Source organism: Acomys russatus, chromosome 6 (genome assembly GCF_903995435.1).
Source record: "Acomys russatus chromosome 6, mAcoRus1.1, whole genome shotgun sequence".
Taxonomy (NCBI): domain Eukaryota; kingdom Metazoa; phylum Chordata; class Mammalia; order Rodentia; family Muridae; genus Acomys; species Acomys russatus.
The window spans coordinates 38659772-38681107 of NC_067142.1; the positions used below are offsets into that span (position 1 = coordinate 38659772).

The following is a 21336-nucleotide window of genomic DNA, read 5'->3' on the forward strand; positions in this document are numbered from 1 at the left end:
TATATCTTAATGAAAAATACGACAAAGAAAAATATGATAATTTTACCTAGATATCAAGATGCGAGTATGTTTTGTATTTGGCCACTTATTCCATCTTCGCAGCATGTTTCAGCAGCTACAGATGAATAAAGGGACAGGTGTAACTAAATTGGTGGCATTTTAATTAAGTAACATATTTAGTATTTCATTTACCAAATTTGGCTGACTGAAACAGGGAAATAGAACCTACATATTTCATTTATAGTTGTCAGAAAAGGTGCCAAACCCATTCTGAAATTTTCCCTAACTTACATGCTTTTCAGCTGAGTTCACGACTGTTCGTGTATAGGTTGGCACATTGCTTTTGCTTCTGTATGAGAGTTGTCTCATTCTTCATTCTTGGTTTTGCATGAGACAATGGTTGAAGGCTTGGAGAAAGGAAATAGCAATTACAGCAACACCTCACTGATCAGACTTAAATGAAGAAACAAATCTGCCATAATTATGAAATACTTTTAAAGATGTGCACTTTGCATTTTTTTCAAATCAATTTCAGCATAATGTAGGATGAAGTTTTACTTGTGGGGTTGCTGGAGGGTTAGACTAGGCAGGGTTGATTTACCGTTAACATGCAGTTTGTATGTAAACTACTGGAAAAATAGCAGTTTAAAATTTTTTCTATTTCAATTTGTTTACACTCCTAATTGCTTTTAGCACTTTTTTTGTGTGTAAACTGTAAGGTCTTGCCTGGCCCTTGTTGGTTTGAAAACATATCACAAATAAAATAATGAGCGCTTAGTGAATAGGATGTAATCAATAGGGAGGAAACTGTTTAAGCACTTAAGAAATGAAGGTACTTTATAGGAACGGTTGCCATATTAATGTTCAAACAAAGAGCATGTTGCAAACTGAGGCATTAACCAAAGTAGCTGATCTAAGTAATAAAGGTAACCTTAGTTTTGCCTCACTTATCAAAGGCTGGTTGTAGTGATTGTCTTCGGACGAGTGCACTTAATGTTGTGTTATTTTTTATTGTTAAAACATTCTTCTTTACTTAGTGTGGAGATGTCCAGTGGGGACTAATGGTGGAGGTAGGCTCTGAGGCACTTTGAGTCCTAGACTTAAAAATCAAGCGTCAAGAATACAGATTTATGATTTTTATCCTAAAGACATAAGATTTTAACTAAATATCTTACTGAAATTAAAGCATCATACCTATAAGTATACTTTGCCTTAGAGATAAGCTAATGTAGAAAAGTTTGGGTTTATCAAAAAAGGCAAATGGTATATATGTGTGTATGTGCATGATATTTTGTATATTTTGGCAGAAAAGAAGGATACGATGTTTTCATGGTGAAAACATTACCTTGGGTTTTGAAAGTTTTTAAAGTTCCTTCAATAATGACGCTCTAACACTTTAAATAGCTTACTTGATTTTAGGAATCAGTTTACATAGGAGTTTTCAAGACTCTAGCTCTTATGTAACATGGCACACACATTGTGTAGTTGTGCTCAGTTATTATTGCAGAAAAGCTGGGGTACTGTCTTATCTAAAACGCTATCATATGCTATCTCATTTAAACCATGTCATCAGCTCTGAAGTAGACAGGAAGTGATTTATTAAGGAGACATACAGAGTTAATGAATGCACTCTGTGTGCCAGGGACTGCATTCTCCTGTTCCTAACACAGTCCGCAGGTAGATAGCATAATACTTGGGAAGAAGAGTAAAACTACAACAATGGGAAATTTACATGCCTCTAGTTTCCAAAATTGTAAGAACATGGATTTGGGTAAACTGAATGTACATTAGCATTCAAAGTTGGCACAAAAATTGTAAATGAGCCCCACTCTTCTTACTTGATCTTACTAGGACTCTAAAATCACTATTTGTAACAATGCTTAAAATTTTGAATCTCACCACTAAATGTAGCCTCATTGTGAATATTTTATTTTCTGACTTTAATTTATTGTTTTAAATTAATTTTGATAGATACAGTTAGCACTTAATCTGTAAATTGAATAAGTTATTGAGTGCAGAAATTTATTAACTTACTGTCTCTGACTTAATGCACCAAAGATTTTGAGTAGGTATTGAATAGTTTAAAAGAATTTAAATTCTTTGTTGTTTGACTATATATTTGTCCAAAGAAGCACAGCTGAAGTCCTTGGCTAATGGATTAAAAAATGTTAGTTTGAATACTGAGATTAAGTATTAAATGTTTGTGTTTATATGTATAAAATAAGTAGAGGGAATACTCTGGGAGCAGTCATCCTGACCAACCAGTTACAAGGTACAGTACTTACTTCTCTCAGTTTAGTTGGGTGCAGTTTTTTAATGAACACTATTGAATAATAAGCTTATATTTTACACTACATTATAAAAATAAGTTCTGCCTTAGATTTTTTTCTTTTTTTAGATCAAGTCGAATTTATTTTTATAAGAAATCCCTTTGATTTGGGAAGCCTAAACCACTTAACCATAGGGTTTGTTCCTCATGCCAGCAAGATACCGTCAAGCAACTACAAAAGCAGTAACATTTGCAGACTTTTAATTTAGAACTTTACTGCTGGGGAAAAGAGGAATAAAAATACCATTTTAAACTGGTGCTTTAATAAACTGATTGCCTTTTAAGTGATGGTAACATAAAAGAAGTACACTAATTTCTCTCAACTTTAAAAAGTGTCAAAACACCTTTATGATGTGACTTTAAAGTGTTAAGGGCTAATCAATACCATCCATTGCTTTTCACTGAATCACAAGCTAATTAAATACAATTAACCTGGTGTATCTGTGAGCTTGAATGTTTTTCCTACCATATCACTCTAATTTATTACTGACAGGAGAGGTTTTGAGCATTAGTTCTTTAAGAGTGTCCTTTTAGACCATCTTTTCTGGAATGAATACTTTGTACTTTTTCAGAGATGTGTAGTTATGTGGCATTGTCTGCTGCCTAGATTGTACTGGTAAATAAATGACTCGTTTGTTTTGTTTCATTTTTTTGGTTCTGAGTCTTATATTTGTGTTGCCTGCTGGCTGGGCAATAGCCTCTTATGTTTTGTGTTAACTTAGAAAAATTGGCATTAAGTGATAGTATGAACATTGGTCTTTATAATTTACATGTCATTTTTTAGTTTTTACTGTGGTTTTAGTGGCTGCTGGAGTCACTCCTCAGCCTGAATCTGACAAAAGAGTTAGTATGTCTGCTCCTCTTGCGCTCTCTCTCTCTCTCTCTCTCTCTCCCCCTCCCTCCCTCCTTCCCTCTCTCTGTCTCCCTCTCCCCCTCCCTTCCTCCCCCCCCCCTCTGTCCCATTGCTCTCATCTTAAATAACTTGTACCCTTGAGCACACATCTCTGCACTGAGGGCTGGGTTCACTTTCCCTGAGCTGACCATGACTGAAGGTGTGAGAACAGCTGCTCTCAGGGAGCAGCAGCATCCCTGTCAACACAGAACTTGAGTTGATGACTCAGGAAAAAGCAAGACTTTCAACAGTCATGTTCGGACATTTTAAGATTTAGTGCCAAATTAAAAAAAAAAAAAACTGAAATGCATTATTTAATAAAGAATAAGTAGTGTTTTAAAATTTTTAAGTAGAATTATGTTAAATGTTACCTGCTATTATTATGAATAATGGATGAGAATAATTTTCTACACAGCATATAAGAACAAGACAATTCTACAATTCTATCTTATTATTCTGCCCTACTTGTTTCTTTTGCATATTTTCCTTTTAGTAATCTCTTTGTGTTCTCTTTTGGTGTCCTCCCATCTTTCTTGTAAAATTTTTAACTACAGTACTTTCCCCTATGGTACCAGCATGTGTTTTGTGCTTCCTCTTTGGAAGTAGATCACTATTAAAAAACAATAGGATTAGATTGTGTGGAAGATGAGAGGAGGGATGATTTGCTAGTGAAGGTGTATTTATGTTTTGCTTGATTCCTATTTAACTTGCTGTATATTGATCTTAAGTCTGTGACCTTTGAAAGATTCTCCCCAACCAGTTAGTCTCTGCAGCCATTTATTTAGAGAGAAATTAAGGATGTTATTTGGAGAACAGATGTTACTTAAAGATGAAAACATCTACAAAAACATTTTGGATTCTCAAGTAAAGCTAAGTAATTTCACTATGCATCATTGCTGGAGATTCGAAACAGTCTCTTGAATGAAGAACATGTGCACATCTCACTGTCACCATGCCTCTCTGTTTGATATTCCTGCTTGCATAAAGTTGAATAATGTGCTGTGGTATAATTATCAAACTTCCTTTATCCTTTTAACAGTCAGACTGTTCTTGTAAGTAAAACTATATTATAGTTGATGAGTGTGATTGCCAAAACATACAAGCTGGGTGGTTAGCTGTTCCATGTTATGTCAAAACTGTTCTAGTTAAGAGAGAAATGGTGTGTATTAAAATAGAAGTGCTTTTGTTTTCTGTCTCAACTCAGAATCTTTGCTTTTAATTAAGGACAGTTTTAAAAACAATTGCAAGGGAAAATCTAAAATAGCAAAATTTATTACTTTCCATTATATGTAAAACATCCTCAGTTTATTAGGACTTGTTTGTCTTCTGTTTCATAAGTATAAATGTCTTTATAGAAGAAACTCAGCTCTTTGTGAGGAGTAGTGTCGTCTTGCATATTGAATTAGTTCTTTGTGTTATTTTGATATTTAAAATAAACAGTTCTTTGGTCCCAGCAAAGCATATTCAGGTTCTTTCGAAATTACATTTTCAGAGTATGGGAACACAATGTTCTGCATTGGCCTATAAAATATGCAAAACATGAACAAATGCAAAAACATGTATCTTGGGGACATTTTTGAATCACAATTCTAATAAATTACATATTTAAATATATACAAGTATATAATATATTAATTGTAAAAAGTAATGAACTTTAATTTTTAAGTGTTTTAAGTAAAATTCAAGTGTTAGAGCTGACTTTGAAACAGTCATCTTGCTTTTGAAGAATTCTCAAGTGTAGCAAAATTCTCTTAGTGAAATAAGATATCCTATATAATACTATAAATGGGCACTCTTGTGTGTCTCCTGCTCATTTCTGCAACTATTCATTGGTTTTATTTTATTTTTTGAGTGGGAAGAGAAATGCTTGCTGCAAAATGTTAATGACTACAGGAAACTACCCCAGCCTAACAAGCTGGGTTTTTTGTTTTGTTTTTTGTTTTTTGTTTTTTTTTTTACAGCCCTCAATGTACCATCATTATTTGATTATTTTAGAGCAAGATACTGTCTAAAAAGCAAAACCAATCTAACAACATATTAACAGTTTTATTTACATCTCTGTTCAGCCCATGAAACTTACAGAGTAAAACTGATTAATTCTGGACAGCCATATAAAATAAGTAGGCATGGTTTATATAAAATTTCTTGGCTTATATAAGAATTGTGTCTGGTTATGTTTAACAATAATGTCAAATTTTCTGACATAGTGGCACAATGCTGTAAGCCACACGAAGTGTACTGGGTTGTTCGTTGACACAAAATCAAAACCCTCACCCCAACAGGATCTCCCTCCTCTGGTCACATTTTATAAGAATGTATATGCAGAAGTCAAATATGAATGATCATGACCGGGACACAGATTTAGGTTATCCCAAATTTCATGTTCCAACGTGGTAACAATTTGATGACGTTTTTACAGTACTTTTTAAATGCATAGGTGGAAACATTAAATGGGTGTGTTGAGGCAAAAAGGAAACCTGGTATAGCCTCAGATTCTGGCAGCACTCTTATTTTTGATTGGAAACCAGTGCTCTGTGTATTAATTAGTTTACACAATGGTCACAAAGCTGTTAGGTCGCTTACAAAGGATGGCAAAACATAGCTATTAAGGGGCTAACGATGTTTCCCAATAATTGTTTTAGTAGGCTTGATGGCCAACATCCTAATCTCTGCACCATCACTGAGGTTCTAATCAGTTACTCAGCCTTGCCTAATAACAGTTGAAGGTGCGTTTCTTCCGGGGAACTTTTGTTCACAAATTGCACTCAACTATTCTGGGCCGTATGCCGCCGTGGGTTGGATACAGTGATGATATCCTTTCTTTCATCGTAACATGTGTAAAATATCAAGGGCAATTTCAGTTCTCAGCCACGGGCTTGCTGGGCCAAGGAATTTTGCTGCCTTTTTTATTTCTTCCCCAGGCAGCCCTGACAGCCCCCTGCTCTCGTTTAAACAATGCGCCGCTGCCTCATTGGCCAGGAGCTCTCGCTCACTCATTGGCTTTTTAGTGACGTAGGCGGCCTATCTACTCACTGATTGGTGCGGGGGCGAGCTGATTTCCGGGAGCTGCCCATTGGTGGAGGCGAGATATTTGAACTGAGCAAAAGCGGCTAGGTTGCTTCCCTCGGAGTTAGGGAGTCGTTGGGTACCCTGATATTTTTTCTGATCTTTGGCTTCTGGGAAGGCGGCGGGACCCGGGCAGCGGGTACCCGACGCCCCGGAGCGTGCGGCTGCCATGGCCACGCGGCAGGCCGCTTACAGCCCCGAGGAGAGCGGGCGGCGCGCGCGCCGGGATCCCGCGGCCGGTGACGGGTCTCCGCCGGTGCTGTTGCTCAGCCACTTCTGTGCGGCTCCCTTCCTCTGCTTCGGGGACGTTCGCGTGGGCACGTCGCGGACACGGTCTCTGGTCTTGCACAACCCTCACGAGGAGCCTCTGCAGGTGGAGCTGTCGCTGGTGCGCGCCATAGGCCAGGGCTTCAGCGTCTTGCCGAACCGCTGCGAGCTGAAGGTGGGTGTGTGCGCGGGGCATGTTCCGGTGGCCTACGGCGAAAACCTGGGAGACCTATTTCAGCTCCGAGTCTTGACAGTGGGGGGCTCGGAGATGAAGGGACCCCGACAACAAGTCAGCTTTCTGTTTTGATCCTGGGACGCTTCCTTTGTACCGTAGAGCTGGGATAGAATAGGACCCCTGCACCTTCTGAGTTCTACATCTGGACCCGAGGTGAAGGTAGGGTGGGAGAGGGAAGGTGGGAGGGGCTCCCTCTGCAATGGTGAGGCTTGGAAAGAGCAAGACCCCACACCAAATCAGCTCTCTGTCTTCACCCCTGGGGACTCCTCCTGCAGAGGTGGGGCTGGGAGTGAGCAAGACAACACCAAGTCAACTCCCTGTCTTTGGTGCTGTATGTTTTATGTGAATATATGGGAAACGTGAGCAATAACTTGATGGAGATGATGAATCTAAGCGCGTGCATCTGTCAGTCACAGAAGCATTTCAGAAAGTTTCTGTTGAGAAGACAGCATTTTTTAATAGACCTTTGGAAGGCGAGGTTCTAAAGCTGGTACTCTTTGACGTTCTGTTCTGAGATTGGGAAGAGTAGGTATATTGATGAACGTTTTCCAATTGCTTCCTTTTGGCCTTTTTACTATGCATTTTACTTTTCATATGTGTGTTTAGACTCAGCGGAACTAAATTTCTGTTGCAATAATGGACTGTTTTGCTCAAACATCCACAGCCAAACCCTAAAAGCATCCTCAGGATTGTACTCAATATGTACACATGATGTGTAGGCACACCTTTGTATTTTACCTTTTCCTTTGCTGCTGTTGTAGTGTTAAATGTTTCGTTCTGACTGTGATTTCTGTGTCCTTTTCATTGAGTAGAACCTCTAACGCTGTGAAAACAGTTAGCTGAGAGGTCCTGCGTGAATTGCCTACTAACTTGTAACAAAGGACTTCGGGAGAGGCTAATCTGAGGTTGGCTGGCTGCATCACCAGGAGTCCTCACAATTCAGAAACCCTTGCCCTTCCCTTTGATGAACGGCTACCTGAGTTTATGTCTATAAAGATATCTTCTTGAGGATAATTTCTGGCTTGTAGAGAAAAAAAATCAGCTGTTTTATTTTATTTATTTATTTATTTATTTATTATTTTTTGAAGGACGTGATTTATTTTTTTTTGTTTTGTTTTTTTATTTGTATTTACTGTTTATGGTTTTTTATTTTTTATATTTTATTAACTTATTCATATTGCATCTCAATGATTATCCCATCCCTTGTGTCTTCCCATTCCTCCCTCCTTCCCATTTTCCCCTTACTCCCCTCCCCTATGACTTCCTCCCCCTGTATATGCTCATAGGGTATCAAGTCTCTTCTTGGTAGCCCGCTGTCCTTCCTCTTGAGTGCCACCAAGTCTCCCCATCCAGGGGATGTGATCAAATATAGGGCACCAAAGTTCGTGTAAAAGTCAGACCCCACTCTCCACTCAGTTGTGGAGAATGTCAAAATTAGGAAAACCACACCCTTCACGTTAGCCACAAGTGATTTATTTTTTGAAGGACAGTGAAAGGGGGTAGATATGGGAGGAGCTGGAGGTGTGAATATGATCAAAACACATTGTACAAAGTTCTCAAAGATCTAATAATTTCTTAACCATTCTCAACAACCATATACGCTTGAGAACATCTACAGAAGACCTAAGGAATCCAGGTAGACATTATATCATCGGGCATTGCACCAGACCGCCAACACCACCACCAAGCCCATCTCAGTGAAACTCAGCACAAAGCCCACATTCAGGAATTGGAAGACTTTGTGTTTATAAAATGACCATACTACTAAAAGTGACCCACAGACTCCAGTGTAATTCCCAATAAAAATATCAACGGCGTTCTTCATAGAACTAGAAACACAATCTTAAAACTCATTTCCATGTACATCAGATTCCAAATAGCTTGTTTGAGGCTTCACAATATTTAATTTCAAGATATGCTATAAACATAACAACATATATATTCATTGACAAAACAGAACACAGTGCCCAGAACTAAAACCACACATGTACAATCGAAAATCAGCTGTTTTAAAATCTGATTTCTACTCTTCAAGAAAAGCTTATCTTTTTCACTTAGTCAACATGCCATCACAGCTGGCATCTTAATCTTATCAAAGAACACACTTTACCCCTGAGCCAGGTCTCTAGGCCCCACAACTACATTTGAAAAAACCACTCAATTAAAATGACTTGCACATTTTCTTTTGTTTTTGTGCAGTTAGATTTTATTATAATTTGTAGTTTTAATTATATTTATAATTTTATTTGTTGTGGACTTTTATTGCTAGTGGCTTTTTTTTTTTTTTTCTTACAGTGAGCTAGTATAGGAATAATAGAGTAGGAAAATGGTATTTAACCTTACTAGGGTCTGGTAAATAATTCATCAATCTGCTCTTAGTTATATAAGTACATTTTATTATCATAGAATTATATTGTCATTGTAATTTAAAGTGTATTCTTCTGATTACAGCCTAAGGAAAAAATTACTGTTTCTGTTACCTGGACACCACTGAAAGAAGGGCGAGTAAGGGAGATTGTGACATTTCTTGTGAATGATTTTCTGAAGCACCAGGCTATCTTACTAGGAAATGCAGAAGAACACAGAAAGAAAAAGGTAGTGTTTTAATTATTCTGTGACTTACTGGAAAGGAATATTTGTTACATAAAAATGATTTGATGGGAGGCATGACGGGACATGAATAGCATCACTTATTTAAAAGGAATAGAGAACAGCTTGCATTATCTTTCCTGTATTTCATTTATTTTTACAGCGAAGTCTTTGGAATACCAATAAGAAGATTCCAGCCTCCTTGAAACATACTAAAAGGACTTCCAAAAGCCAAATTTTTAATGAATCATTTACTATTTCACAAAGAGTTGACAGAATTAGGAACCCACTGCAGGCTTGTGAAAATCTGGCTATGAGTGACTGCTGTTCTCAAACGGAAAACAATTCTTTATCCCTTGAAGAAAACAAAATACCCACCTCTTCTATCAGCCCTATTAAAGACTGCCAGAGTGAAGCTTGCTTGCCACGGTTTTTCTCTGGGTCTGGTGCCTATTCATCTCGTCATGCACGTGAAAATGTACAACATTTAAAAGTACAAGATCCCAGTGTTTCAAAAGATTTTAATTATAACAAGGAAGTCACAAATGAAACTTTTCTTAATCCCATCAGTGTTAGTGACCAAAGTGAAGGGACTAGCAAATTCACTCTTGCCCCAAACTGTTCTTCACCTTTGAGTGTTACACAGACCCAAATACATTTTCTAAGTCCGGATTCTTTTGTAAATAACAACCATGCATCTGATAATGGCCTAGGATTAGTGAGAAATGTCTTATCAGATACATTTAGCGACACTCATTCAGAGTCCCTGTGTGTGGAACCCCAAGCTGTACATAAAGTTTGCCAAACAATCTTAAGCCCAGATTCTTTTTTAAATGATAATTATGGACTTAGAAAAGGTCTAAAGTCCGAATCAGTCGATCCCATTGTATCTCCAACAGAATTTGTAAAGGATAACATGGTACACGTAGGTCAGCAAACATGTAAGTTATCAGCATTATCAAATACAACTCATCAGGATTGGAGAATAAATGGTTTGGCACATAACCCTAAGTGTCAACATTCAGAAACTCCCAAAGTTATTTTTGAAAAACAAAACCCTGTGGAAATGAGGTCACATAACTACGGATTTACAAATCAAGATTCTAATATTCCTGAGATTCAAGATGCTTCTCTTTGTGACCAGAGTAAACAGCTGAAGAGACGCCCAATCCTTTCTGCTACTGTTACTAAAAGGAAGCCCACTAGTGCCAGAGAAAAGCTACCTGAGATTGGTAAACCAAATGCAAAAAGGCGTCTCAAAGGTATAGTAGGTGAGTTTGGAAAAGAAATGGATGACCCCGAAGAGAAAGGCTTTCATTCTTACCCTCCAGTTGTAAAGTCAGTAATAAGTAAACATCAGAATTACAAGGATGAAGTGACACCTTCAGCCACAGTTTCCGTTCCTCGTAAAAGAAGGAGTAGCGGAGCAGTGGAAGACACAAATGGAAAGCTACCTTTTACAGAGCATACGGACACGTGTGAAATTAAACGAATCCATTTTTCTCCTCTCAAATCTACACCATCAACCATTGCAAGAACCAGAAGGAAAGGAGCACGCGCCCCAAGGCGTATCAGCTCCTCGAACCCTAGCCTGAGCCTGAAGAAAACTGGTGAGTTGGCTCCACATCTCCAGTGGAGGTGGGGTTTATCCTCACTTCAGGGAGTTTTCAGAACTGGTAAATCTGCTCATGATGGGCTTGTGTGGTTTCTTTTTTTTTTTTTTTGGTTTTTTGAGACAGGGATTTTCAGTGTAGCCTTGGCTGTCCTAGACTCACTTTGTTGATCAGGCTGGCCACGAGCTCACAGAGATCCACCTGCCTATACCTCCCGAGTGCTGGGATTAAAGATGTGCGCCATCATGCCTGGCTTTTTTTCTTTTTTTCCCTCAAATCATCTGTTAGCAAGCTGTTTATAACTTTGAACCTCTACCTTCCTGGTGTGTGTGTGTGTGTGTGTGTGTGTGTGTCTTTTTTTTTTTTTCCTACTGTTACTAGTTGGCTTGTCTTCCTATAATCCTGGCTGTCCTCCTTTGGTGATTTCGTCTATAAGTTTCTTATTGCCCCTATTCTTTGGATTATGAGAATATTTTTCATATTCATTTTACAGTCTCATCACTTGTCACAGTTCTGGATGCCAGCTGTGCATGTACATCTTTCTGTGCATAGCTGTCAGGATGGACCCTGATGTGGACACCTATAGTCAATACTGTATTTCTGCGTGACTCCAGCGGTGTCCCTCACTAGCTTAACACAAAGCCAAGTCCTTATCTTCTCTGTTCAGAACTCAGCAGCACAATCATGCTGCTCAGTTTCTCACCGTTTGGGACAAACACCTTAGAATTGTCCTTAACTGTGGTTCTCTCCCATCCTTTCTATGTAAATTCTAAAACAGGTCTGTTTCTAAATGTTTTTGTTGAAAATGTTACAAGAAGGAAATTCATTAGCTAGTGGAATTAACAAAAGTTGAGCTTTTAAAACTTGGTATGAGAGCAAGAATTGCCAAGAAAACAGCAAACATGGATATTAGTTAGTAAGATACATTGAATAAGACTATACTATCATGACAAATCTGCAGAATCAAAGGCCATCAGCCCGCATAAACAGAACATATGGTGTACATCCTTGAATGATGCCATGAGGAACAGCAGGAAACCACTTAGGTATCCTGCATAGGGAGTGAAGGTGCCATTTATTACAATTTGCATCGGCATATTAAAACTTGGAGACCAATGTATCCTTCTAGTACATTTTCAAATAAAAATAAGTTGTACGTGCCTGCTAGTGATAGCTCACTGCTTCACTATTTTGTATACATATACTCTTAAACAAATAAATTCTTTGATTTTTCTAAGGAAATATCCATTTGACTGCCTACAAAGTAGACAATAAGTGATAAAGAGTATCAATAAATTCATGAATAAATACACAAATGACCACAGAAGTTTTGTTGCTCAAATCTACTGTTTATTTGAAGCAGCAACCTAGTAAGGCCTCTCTGCTAGATTTAGAGAGAATTACACACGTTAGGCTTTTGATATAGAAACTTGTGTAACTTTGACTATAAAATTGCTCTAAGCCTCAGTATTATAATATATGTCATGAATATTTAGAGTACCCTGATTCATTGTGATAATTGTGTGCATAAGACTTTGAATTTAATATTTCATAGTTCCTAGCAATATATTTAAATATTAGTCGGCACTGTTATTATATTGTAGAACTCTCCTCTGTTTTGTCATTCCTCACATGTAATCCTGGCTTCATCCCTTTTGCCTTTTTGTCAGTGGGCTGTATTCTTTAAATGGATCTTGTTGGATTTCTCTTTCGAATGGCTTTCTAAAGCTCTTTGATACTGCTGAAGGCTGAGAACTGCCTAGTGATTGGAGTCCTGTAGTTTGCGCCTGCATTTCCCTGCGTGCAGTACAATCTAGAAGTATGCACGCACGCAGGATGGCAGCCTCAGTAGGTCAAAAAGTGGTTTGAGGTCTATAACTTGCAGGTGTGGTTCTTTAATGAGTACGGGTGTTTTGGCTGCTGAGTGTGTCTGTGGATGATGTGCGTGCCTAGTGCCTATAGAGGCCAGAGAGGGCAATGGATCCCCTGGAGCTGGAGTTACAAGTGGCTGTGAGCCATTTTTCAGGATCTGGAAGAACAGCAAGAGCTCTTAACCACGGCATCATCTCTCTTGCCCCCATGTGTAGGTTCGTTTGATTACTGAAGTTCATAACATTAGCACCTAGAACATGGTCATTATTAAGTATCTCTTAAATGAATATGATTATGAAGAACCCAATTTTAATTTTGAAATATGTTCCCTATTTGGAAAATATATTTGATTTCTTATTGCTACTGTGATGTCTATTTTATTTTAGATTCATCAGTATTAAAAACGCCTCTTTCTAAAACAAAGAAAAGGACACGACCCATTGTTGGTGTAGCACAGTCTCATCTCACCTTTATAAAACCAATAAAAGCAGGCAAGTGTTCATTTTATTTATCAAACTGCTTTAACTATATATCACACTTCAGAAGTTTATAACTCTTTCCAGCAATTAGAGAAAGCAAATATTGTTCAGTGTTTTAAAGATGATTTTGCTAGCACAAAACTCTTCTTGGTCTATTTCGAAAAGTAATATAAAGGAAAATTTCTTACACATTAATTAATTATATTCTTAGCTATTCCTAGACACCCAATGCCATTTGCTGCAAAGAACATGTTCTATGATGAACGCTGGAAGGAGAAGCAGGAACAGGGCTTTACTTGGTGGCTAAATTTCATATTAACGCCTGATGACTTCACTGTAAAAACCAATGTTTCTGAAGGTAAACGTTCTTGAATTATACACACTGCATTATGTTGTACTTAATCATGTGTTACTAGCTCATCGTCCTAATTAAGGAGTATGCAGGGGAGTTATAACGAGGAGCCTAAAAATATTCCAGTACTTACTTTGCAGGAAAACAATGTGTGTGGACAGGGTAGAAGGAGCTGGAGGAGGAGCAGGAGGAGTTGGAAGGGGAGGAGGAGCAGGAGGAGGAAGAAGGGGAGGAGGAGGAAGGGGAGGAGCAGGAGGAGGAGCATTGCCCTGACATAGAAAGGAGAGAGTCAGTCTCAGGCTGACAAATTAAGCTACTGCAGGCTTCCTTGTGCAGTGGTGACTGCCTCCCTGTGGCCACACACACGCACCGCTTTGCATTTCTCGGAGAGACATGGAATTTCTGCATGAAAGGGGTCTTTGAATTGTATGATTTATACCATTATGTGTCTTTTTCTTCAAAAGGAAGTACAGCCAAATTTTTAGTGTTTTTTTTCCTTAAGATAAAATGTGTTTTGTAAAAAAAAAAAAAAAAAAAAATCCAGGAAAAGGTGGAGAGACGCTTCAGTTGGCAAAGCATTTGCCATGAAGTCGTTAGGACATGAGTTCAGTTCCTGGAAGCCACGCAAAAGCAGCCAGGAACATCACTGGAGCCTTGTAGACAGGCAGATCTTGGGGCTCACTTGCCCACTAGCTTAGCCTACTTGGTCAGTTCCAGGCCAGCGTGAGGCCATATTAAAAACATTAAGAAGGTAGAGTGCGCCCAAGGAGTGACACCATAGATTGTCTTCTTGTCTCCAACATATGTACACACATGTGAACACATGCACACACATACATATAAGCACACATACACAATTCAAGATATTTCGTAATTAAGTGGAATTAGAAGCTTAATATTTATTTGTAAAAATTTGAAAACAGAGAAACGTTTTGGGAGGCCATCTTTATATTTTGAGTCAGAAGTGCTAGTGTTTGAAGCTCTGTGTGGGTGAACTAGGAGAAGCTGCCGTGGGGGGGCAGTATGCGGACTGAGTCTCACCAAAGGCTCCTAGTGAATAGTGAAAGCTGTCAGTCCAGAAGGCAGCATTCAGAGGGTGCAATGCATAGTCCTTTTAAAGCATCTCAGGGTGCATCCAGTGGCTGGGTTTAGAAGGATGTAGAGATGATGCGTAATCATCTACATTGTCTTTTTGTTTTTATCCAGTAAACGCTGCCACCCTTGTCTTAGGAGTAGAGAGCCAACATAAAGTAAGCATCCCGAAAGCCCCGACAAAAGATGAAGTGTCTCTCAGAGCTTACACAGCCAGCCGCAGGCTGAACAGATTACGTCGTACAGCTTGTTCCTTGTTTACTTCTGAAAAGATGGTGAAAGCTATTAAAAAGCTTGAAATTGAAATCGAAGTTGGGCGGCTAATTGTTCGAAAAGATAGACACCTCTGGAAAGATATTGGTAAGATTGTAGAAATCTCAAGATTTATTCTTTAGAAATACTGTAAAGATTTTGTGCTACTTTTTCATCAGTTATTTAAGGGCAATTGGCAAAAGTGTACATATTTAAATACGATGTAGTTACATCTTGTGCACTGAATAATGATCACAATATAGCTAAGTGACATCCGCAGTTACCTTCGTATGTGAATGTCTGCGGGTCTGTCTCTGTTGTTCATTTTTTTATTTTTTAGTTAATTTTTAAATTTTTTATTTAATTAATTTATTCAGATTACAACTCAATTGTTATCCCATCACTTGTATCCTTCCACTCCTCCCTCCCTCCTGCTTTCACCCTATTCCCCTCCTCTAAACTGTGCTTGTTTCTCAGTTTCTCTCTTAACCCTCTAAGCTAACCTGGTTTCCTCCCAGCATACATCCCAGAGATGCTTGCACTTTGTAGCTTTGCTTGCTCCAGCTCCTCTCTTGATGTCTCTTAGACCTCTCCCTTGGCTCAGTCCCTTACTTCCTTCTCTAGTTGTTCCTCCCCTGGCTAGCACGAAGTCCAGCCCTATTCTCCCCTGCTCAGCGATTGGCTGTAAGATGCTTTATTGGCATATCAGGGGACAATTGGGGAGCACTGCTTATACATCGTTGAGACAGGAGATTCTCAGAAGAAGGCTGACAACCAGATATGGGAGATACAGAAATCAGCATTTGAACTATACAATAACCTTATGACTACATGTCTGTGTATCTGCTGTGTGTGTGTAAAGGGCATAAAATATCCACTCTGTAACTTTCAGCTCTGCAGTATAATCTTCCTGCCCCTGTCAACCACCATTCTCTGCTTCTGTGGTCATGATAATTTAAGATGACAGGTACACGTGAGATTCTAGAGAATTTGTCTATTTCCCTGGCTTATTTTACTTGATGTCATTAGAAAATGGCAAGATTTATCTTTGTGTGTGTGTGTCTGTCTGTCTGTGACTGTCTGTCTGCTTAAGTGTGGCTGTGTCTGCACATGGATGATGCAAGTACTTGCTTTATCCATTCGTCTGAGATTGGTTGCATGTGTTGCCTGTCAGGAATGCTGATGTAGCAATCATGTAATTACCTCATTTAGATGAAGATTCTAATTCTTTCCTGTACATCCCCAGGAGATGCTGCATTTCCTTGATGCCTAAAATCTTACAGATATAATTTTGATCATATGTTTAGGAAACATAACTCAACTGTTATTAATAATATGTTATTAATTATCATTGATAATTATAAATACTCTCTGTAGAGGTTTATTTACTGCTTCTGTTTAGTGGTCCACACTTTATTTTCTTTTCAGGACAGCGCCAAAAAGTCCTGAATTGGCTCTTGTCATATAATCCTTTGTGGCTTCGAATTGGCCTGGAGGTAAGTTTTCAGATTTTGAAACATTTCATTTTAAAAACTCTATGCTTTCAGTAGAACATACTATTATAAAATGTGGCTGTAACTTGGTGTAGTTAAGTCACTTGGTTGACTTGACTCATCTTCCTGCATAAAATATAAGGCCAGCTAATAAGTACTACTGGGTGAATAGATCATGCTCTTATAAGTTATTACTGTAGTGTTTCAACATAATTTGCTTATGAATCATTTTATTTGAAGTTTTTCATCTACTTTATTATTGTCATCAGCATCATTTTTAGTTTTTTTTTTTTTCACTTTTTTATTGAAAAATTTTTTTCTCCTGCAGTATATCCTCCCTGTGCTCTCCATTGCCCTCCTTCCCCTCCTCCCTTCTGGATCCACTCACTTTCTGTCTCTCATTAGAAAATAACAGGCTTCTAACAGTTAACAACAAAATATATCCAACTAAAATATGATAAACAACAACAAAAAATTGCACTGAAGTTGGACAAGGCAAACCAACAGAAGGAAAAGAGCCCAAGAGCAGGCAGAAGAGCCAGAGACCCACTCAGCAGTCCTATAGAGTGAAAACAGACTGACAGTCCGGTGTAGTCGTTCATGCCAGTAATCCCTGCCCTGCGGAGGTGGAGACAGAAGGGTCTGTGCAAGTTTGAAATGAGTTTCAGCTACATAGTAAATTCCAGGGTAGCCTGGGCTACATATTGAGACCTTATCTCCAAAATTGAATAAAAAAAATTAAAACCGACTGCCTTGGCAGCTGTTCCTATGAAAGTGTGCTTTAAAGCACAGGCTGGAGCTTCCTTGGGGATCTCCTTTTAGCCGTTTACCAGGATGCTTTTTGTGTTTTCCTAGAACCAATATAAACTTTCTTGTTCAGTTTAAACATTTTCAAGCACAAGAGTCTGGAGAGCTGAAAGCAGTACCTTGTGTGCTAGTAGCTAGGCTCATCAAGAGCTGAATATAACAACACTTGTAGCATTCTTGCATGACAGAGTCACTACATGACATCATTGCTAAGATGTCACCATCTCAGTAGTAAATAAATCACATGCCAGCTGGCTCTGCTTCTTAAATAATAGTTCGTGAGTCTCAATTGAAATAGACACTGTCCCTTCTCCTTGAATTTGGAACCTACTTTGTGTGTGTGTGTGTGTGTGTGTGTGTGTGTGTGTGTGTTAAAGGACATAAACAAAATTACTAGGCAGAGATTTGTAATGCCTTTGTGATGAAATTGTCATTTTAAAAATAACCTCATTCGTTAATTTATTTTTTTAAATATATTTATTTTATTATATAAATGCTTGGTTTTCATGCACACCAAAAGAGGAAATCAGATACCATTACAGATGGTTGTGAGTTACCATGTAATTACCTTGGAAATTATCATGCACACTGAACGTGTGCACAGAGTGTGCACACAGTCGAAGCATGTCACTTCTGTGCTGACTTTTACTCCTCAGAAGACAGCAGCCTGCTCTCCTCCCGCAGCTCCCTCTTCCTTCTCAGGCCTAGTGTAAGCCTGGCCTTGTCTGGCCTTCTTCTTCTCTTTGCAGACAGTTTATGGAGAACTGATCCCTCTGGCAGACAACAGTGATGTCCCAGGGCTGGCAACCTTCATTCTGAATCGCTTACTTTGGAACCCTGATATAGCAGCTGAATACAGACACCCCACGGTCCCCCTCCTGTTTCGAGATGGTGAGAGTCTCTGTACATTATGCAAAATGGCTTCTCATCATCCCTGTTAGCTTGGATTTTACTTTCTTAAATCAATTTAAATAGGTCTCTGTTTTGACTAGTTCTGTTCTCTTGCCCTCACTCTTCCCCTTCCTCCCATCACTACTTGTGGTCTCCATCCGCTGACTCACCCCAATGGGCTCTGAGCCCTCTGGGGACAGTATTTGTTTGCTGCTACCTACGCAGCGACTAGAATGCTGCTTGCTTATGGTAGTAGGTGTTCATTAACTATCTGCTGAATGAGACGAGCTAAATGTCACTGCTGTCACTGTGTTGTCCCTTCTGTGGATTGAACATGTCAAATGGTACTCGTCCAGTGAATTAGTCATTAGACTAATAATACCTGCAAATTACTAAGAAAAGGTACAAGGTGATTTAGGTGTACTTGTTACTAGATTTGCTAATTTATGATTACCATTGCCTTTTCATAGATTAACTTACTGTTTTTTGTTTTATTTTGTTCCATTTGTACTTTAAGGTCATGAAGCAGCTTTATCTAAGTTCACGTTGAAAAAATTACTGTTGTTGGTCTGTTTCCTTGACCATGCTAAAATTTCCAGACTTATTGATCACGATCCTTGTCTGTTTTGTAAAGATGCTGAATTCAAGGTATCATTTCCATTTTGTCTTATATTTTCCATTCAAAATGTTTTCTTGCTTTGGTGACGTGTTTCCTATCATAAACCCGTTCATGTTCCCGTGAACAGGTTCTGAAGTGCAGTAGCACTGAGCGTGTGCGACTCCTTCTTTAGGCCTTTTCTGTGTGTAGGACTCAATTTGTCCATATATACGTAATTTGTGTCTTATAATGTACTTGTAGACCTCATACTGTCTGACTTAAAGTGCCTGGTTTTAGTTGAATGACAGTTTCCCACTCATGCTTACAATTACTTTTGACTTGAAAATGAACTAGGCTATGCTGCTCCAGAATTAATTTTGAGGGGAATTTTTCTTCCCTATTTTAAGCCATATGTTACCAAATTAGCTTCTTCATTTAATTGTGAACAATTTTTTTCACAGGGTCTTAAGTTGGAAATACGAATGTGCATTTGCCTTGGGCATAGGAAATCTCTTTATTCTCCTCATGTTCTCTCTATAAGCACGGAATGGTTTGCAGGATTTGTTATTACTGGAAATAAAGATTGTGATTTTGAAATGGTATACTTGCTCCCTGTTTGTAGGCTAGCAAAGAACTACTTCTGGCCTTTTCGAGAGACTTCCTAAGTGGTGAAGGTGACCTTTCTCGTCACCTTAGCTTATTGGGATTACCTGTGGGACACGTTCAGACCCCACTTGACGAATTTGATTTTGCTGTTACGAATCTTGCTGTGGACTTGCAGTGTGGAGTGCGCCTTGTGTAAGTATATGCTAAAGACTTACCTAATGGGATAGGCTAAAACACTTCTAAAAAACATGTCATTTTCTGTATTAATTCTTAAGTGTCTTATGATACAATAAATGTATAATTTAAAAACACTTAGTTTTCTCTTTGAGAAAAGTGATATATCAGTTATGTTCTCTGCTGTTATAGGAATAGGGTCTGTGGTGGGGATTGCCAGTGTCTCAGATTAGGAGTCACAAAAAACATTAAACCAATTTAAATATTGAATACTTAACAACACCACAGTGGCTTCATGAATTCCTTATCTCTATTGGCTGGTTTTAATTGCGCTCATCTCATTTGTGTATGATAAAACGTGAATACTAAAGGTGCTATTGGAGGTTGGGTTTCACATTCTGATGTAGCTCTTATAAGTGGGTACTCAGATATTTTCATATTGAGCTGCTATGGCCTGGAAACTGATAAGACTTTATTTCAGCCTTCACCTTCTGTCATTACTTGCTAGCTATGTGGCTAAGTTTGCTTAACTTCTCTAAATCTTGGGTCCTTCTGTTAAAAAAAAAAAAAAAGGAGCAGTTAATGCCTAATTATGGGATTTACTTAATGACTAAGAGGAATAAGAACTTGCTTATTGTATAGAATATGCCATATCTTAATAGCTGCCCAACATTTTCTTCCCAAAGCCCTCCACTCTTCAGTCCTCTTCTGTCCTTCTGTTTGATCTCTATTATTTTGTTTATATTTACATGTGTCTTGCTTTTTCCTTTCCTATGTATCTTGTAGATCTCAAACCTCCAGACTTAAAATGAAAAGTAATTCTGTTTGTTAACTGAAACAATGAAACTTGAAATAGTTTCTGGGAGTCATTTTGTCCTTAATATGTTTATAGTCTTGTGACTTATAGGCAGTAACTTTATTTAATGAAGCTTTTCTTGGAAACTTTTATGTAGACGTTTCATTGAAAATGTCTTTACTGCTAGGCGAACCATGGAACTTCTTACGCAGAACTGGAATCTGTCAGAGAAGCTCAGGGTCCCTGCAATAAGCCGAGTTCAGAAGATGCACAACGTTGATGTTGTTCTTCAGGTTCTGAAATCACGAGGAGTCCCACTGACTGACGAGCATGGTAGGCGCAGAGGAGGACCAGCACTGAGTGTCCTGGCCGAGCCTGCTGTGTGCATAGATTGTGCTAATGGACTGCCTTGCACTTGTAGGAAACACTATCTCGTCTAAGGATATTGTGGACAGGCACAGAGAGAAAACACTAGGACTGCTTTGGAAAATAGCATTTGCTTTTCAGGTATTGTATGTTTAGCATACTTTTTAAAAAATAAAATTTGAATTATGGATTACTAAAATCAATTTTAATCAAATGAATTCTAGTGATAATCACTCCCACTTCCAGGGCTTTAGTCTATCCTAGGAGCTGTGGTGATCTCTCTACATTTCCGAATTTTCCTTATAATGCCGAGAAGGTAGATATGCCTTCCTCCCTTAGAAACAAACTGAAGCTAATGTATTCTTTTCGAAGAAATAAAAGCAAATGTAGAACACAGGCTTAATTCAGACCCACATTCTATACTTCTAACTACTAAACATTTTTTATCACTTATATGTAGCCACTATTTGCATTTAAAAAATATAGTTTTGTGATAAAATATACATTTTATGTAGTTTTGTTGGATTACAAAAAAAAAATAACCTGTGTGTGTGTGTGTGTGTGTGT

General features: G+C 38.4%; 1 protein-coding gene across 1 annotated transcript in view; it reads left to right on the forward strand.

Moving 5' to 3' along the window:
• The first annotated feature begins 6235 nt into the window (after positions 1–6235).
• Positions 6236–21336, forward strand: part of Aspm (assembly factor for spindle microtubules) — a 39120-nt gene continuing 24019 nt past the window's right edge. The window contains exons 1-12 of the mRNA XM_051147515.1: positions 6236–6729; positions 9241–9384; positions 9542–10988; positions 13250–13354; positions 13554–13700; positions 14901–15146; positions 16467–16534; positions 18088–18229; positions 18747–18877; positions 19450–19625; positions 20591–20736; positions 20825–20910. Of these exons, the coding sequence (XP_051003472.1) occupies positions 6457–6729; positions 9241–9384; positions 9542–10988; positions 13250–13354; positions 13554–13700; positions 14901–15146; positions 16467–16534; positions 18088–18229; positions 18747–18877; positions 19450–19625; positions 20591–20736; positions 20825–20910 (3111 nt within the window). The 5' untranslated portion in view covers positions 6236–6456. The remainder of the gene's footprint in view (positions 6730–9240; positions 9385–9541; positions 10989–13249; positions 13355–13553; positions 13701–14900; positions 15147–16466; positions 16535–18087; positions 18230–18746; positions 18878–19449; positions 19626–20590; positions 20737–20824; positions 20911–21336) is intronic.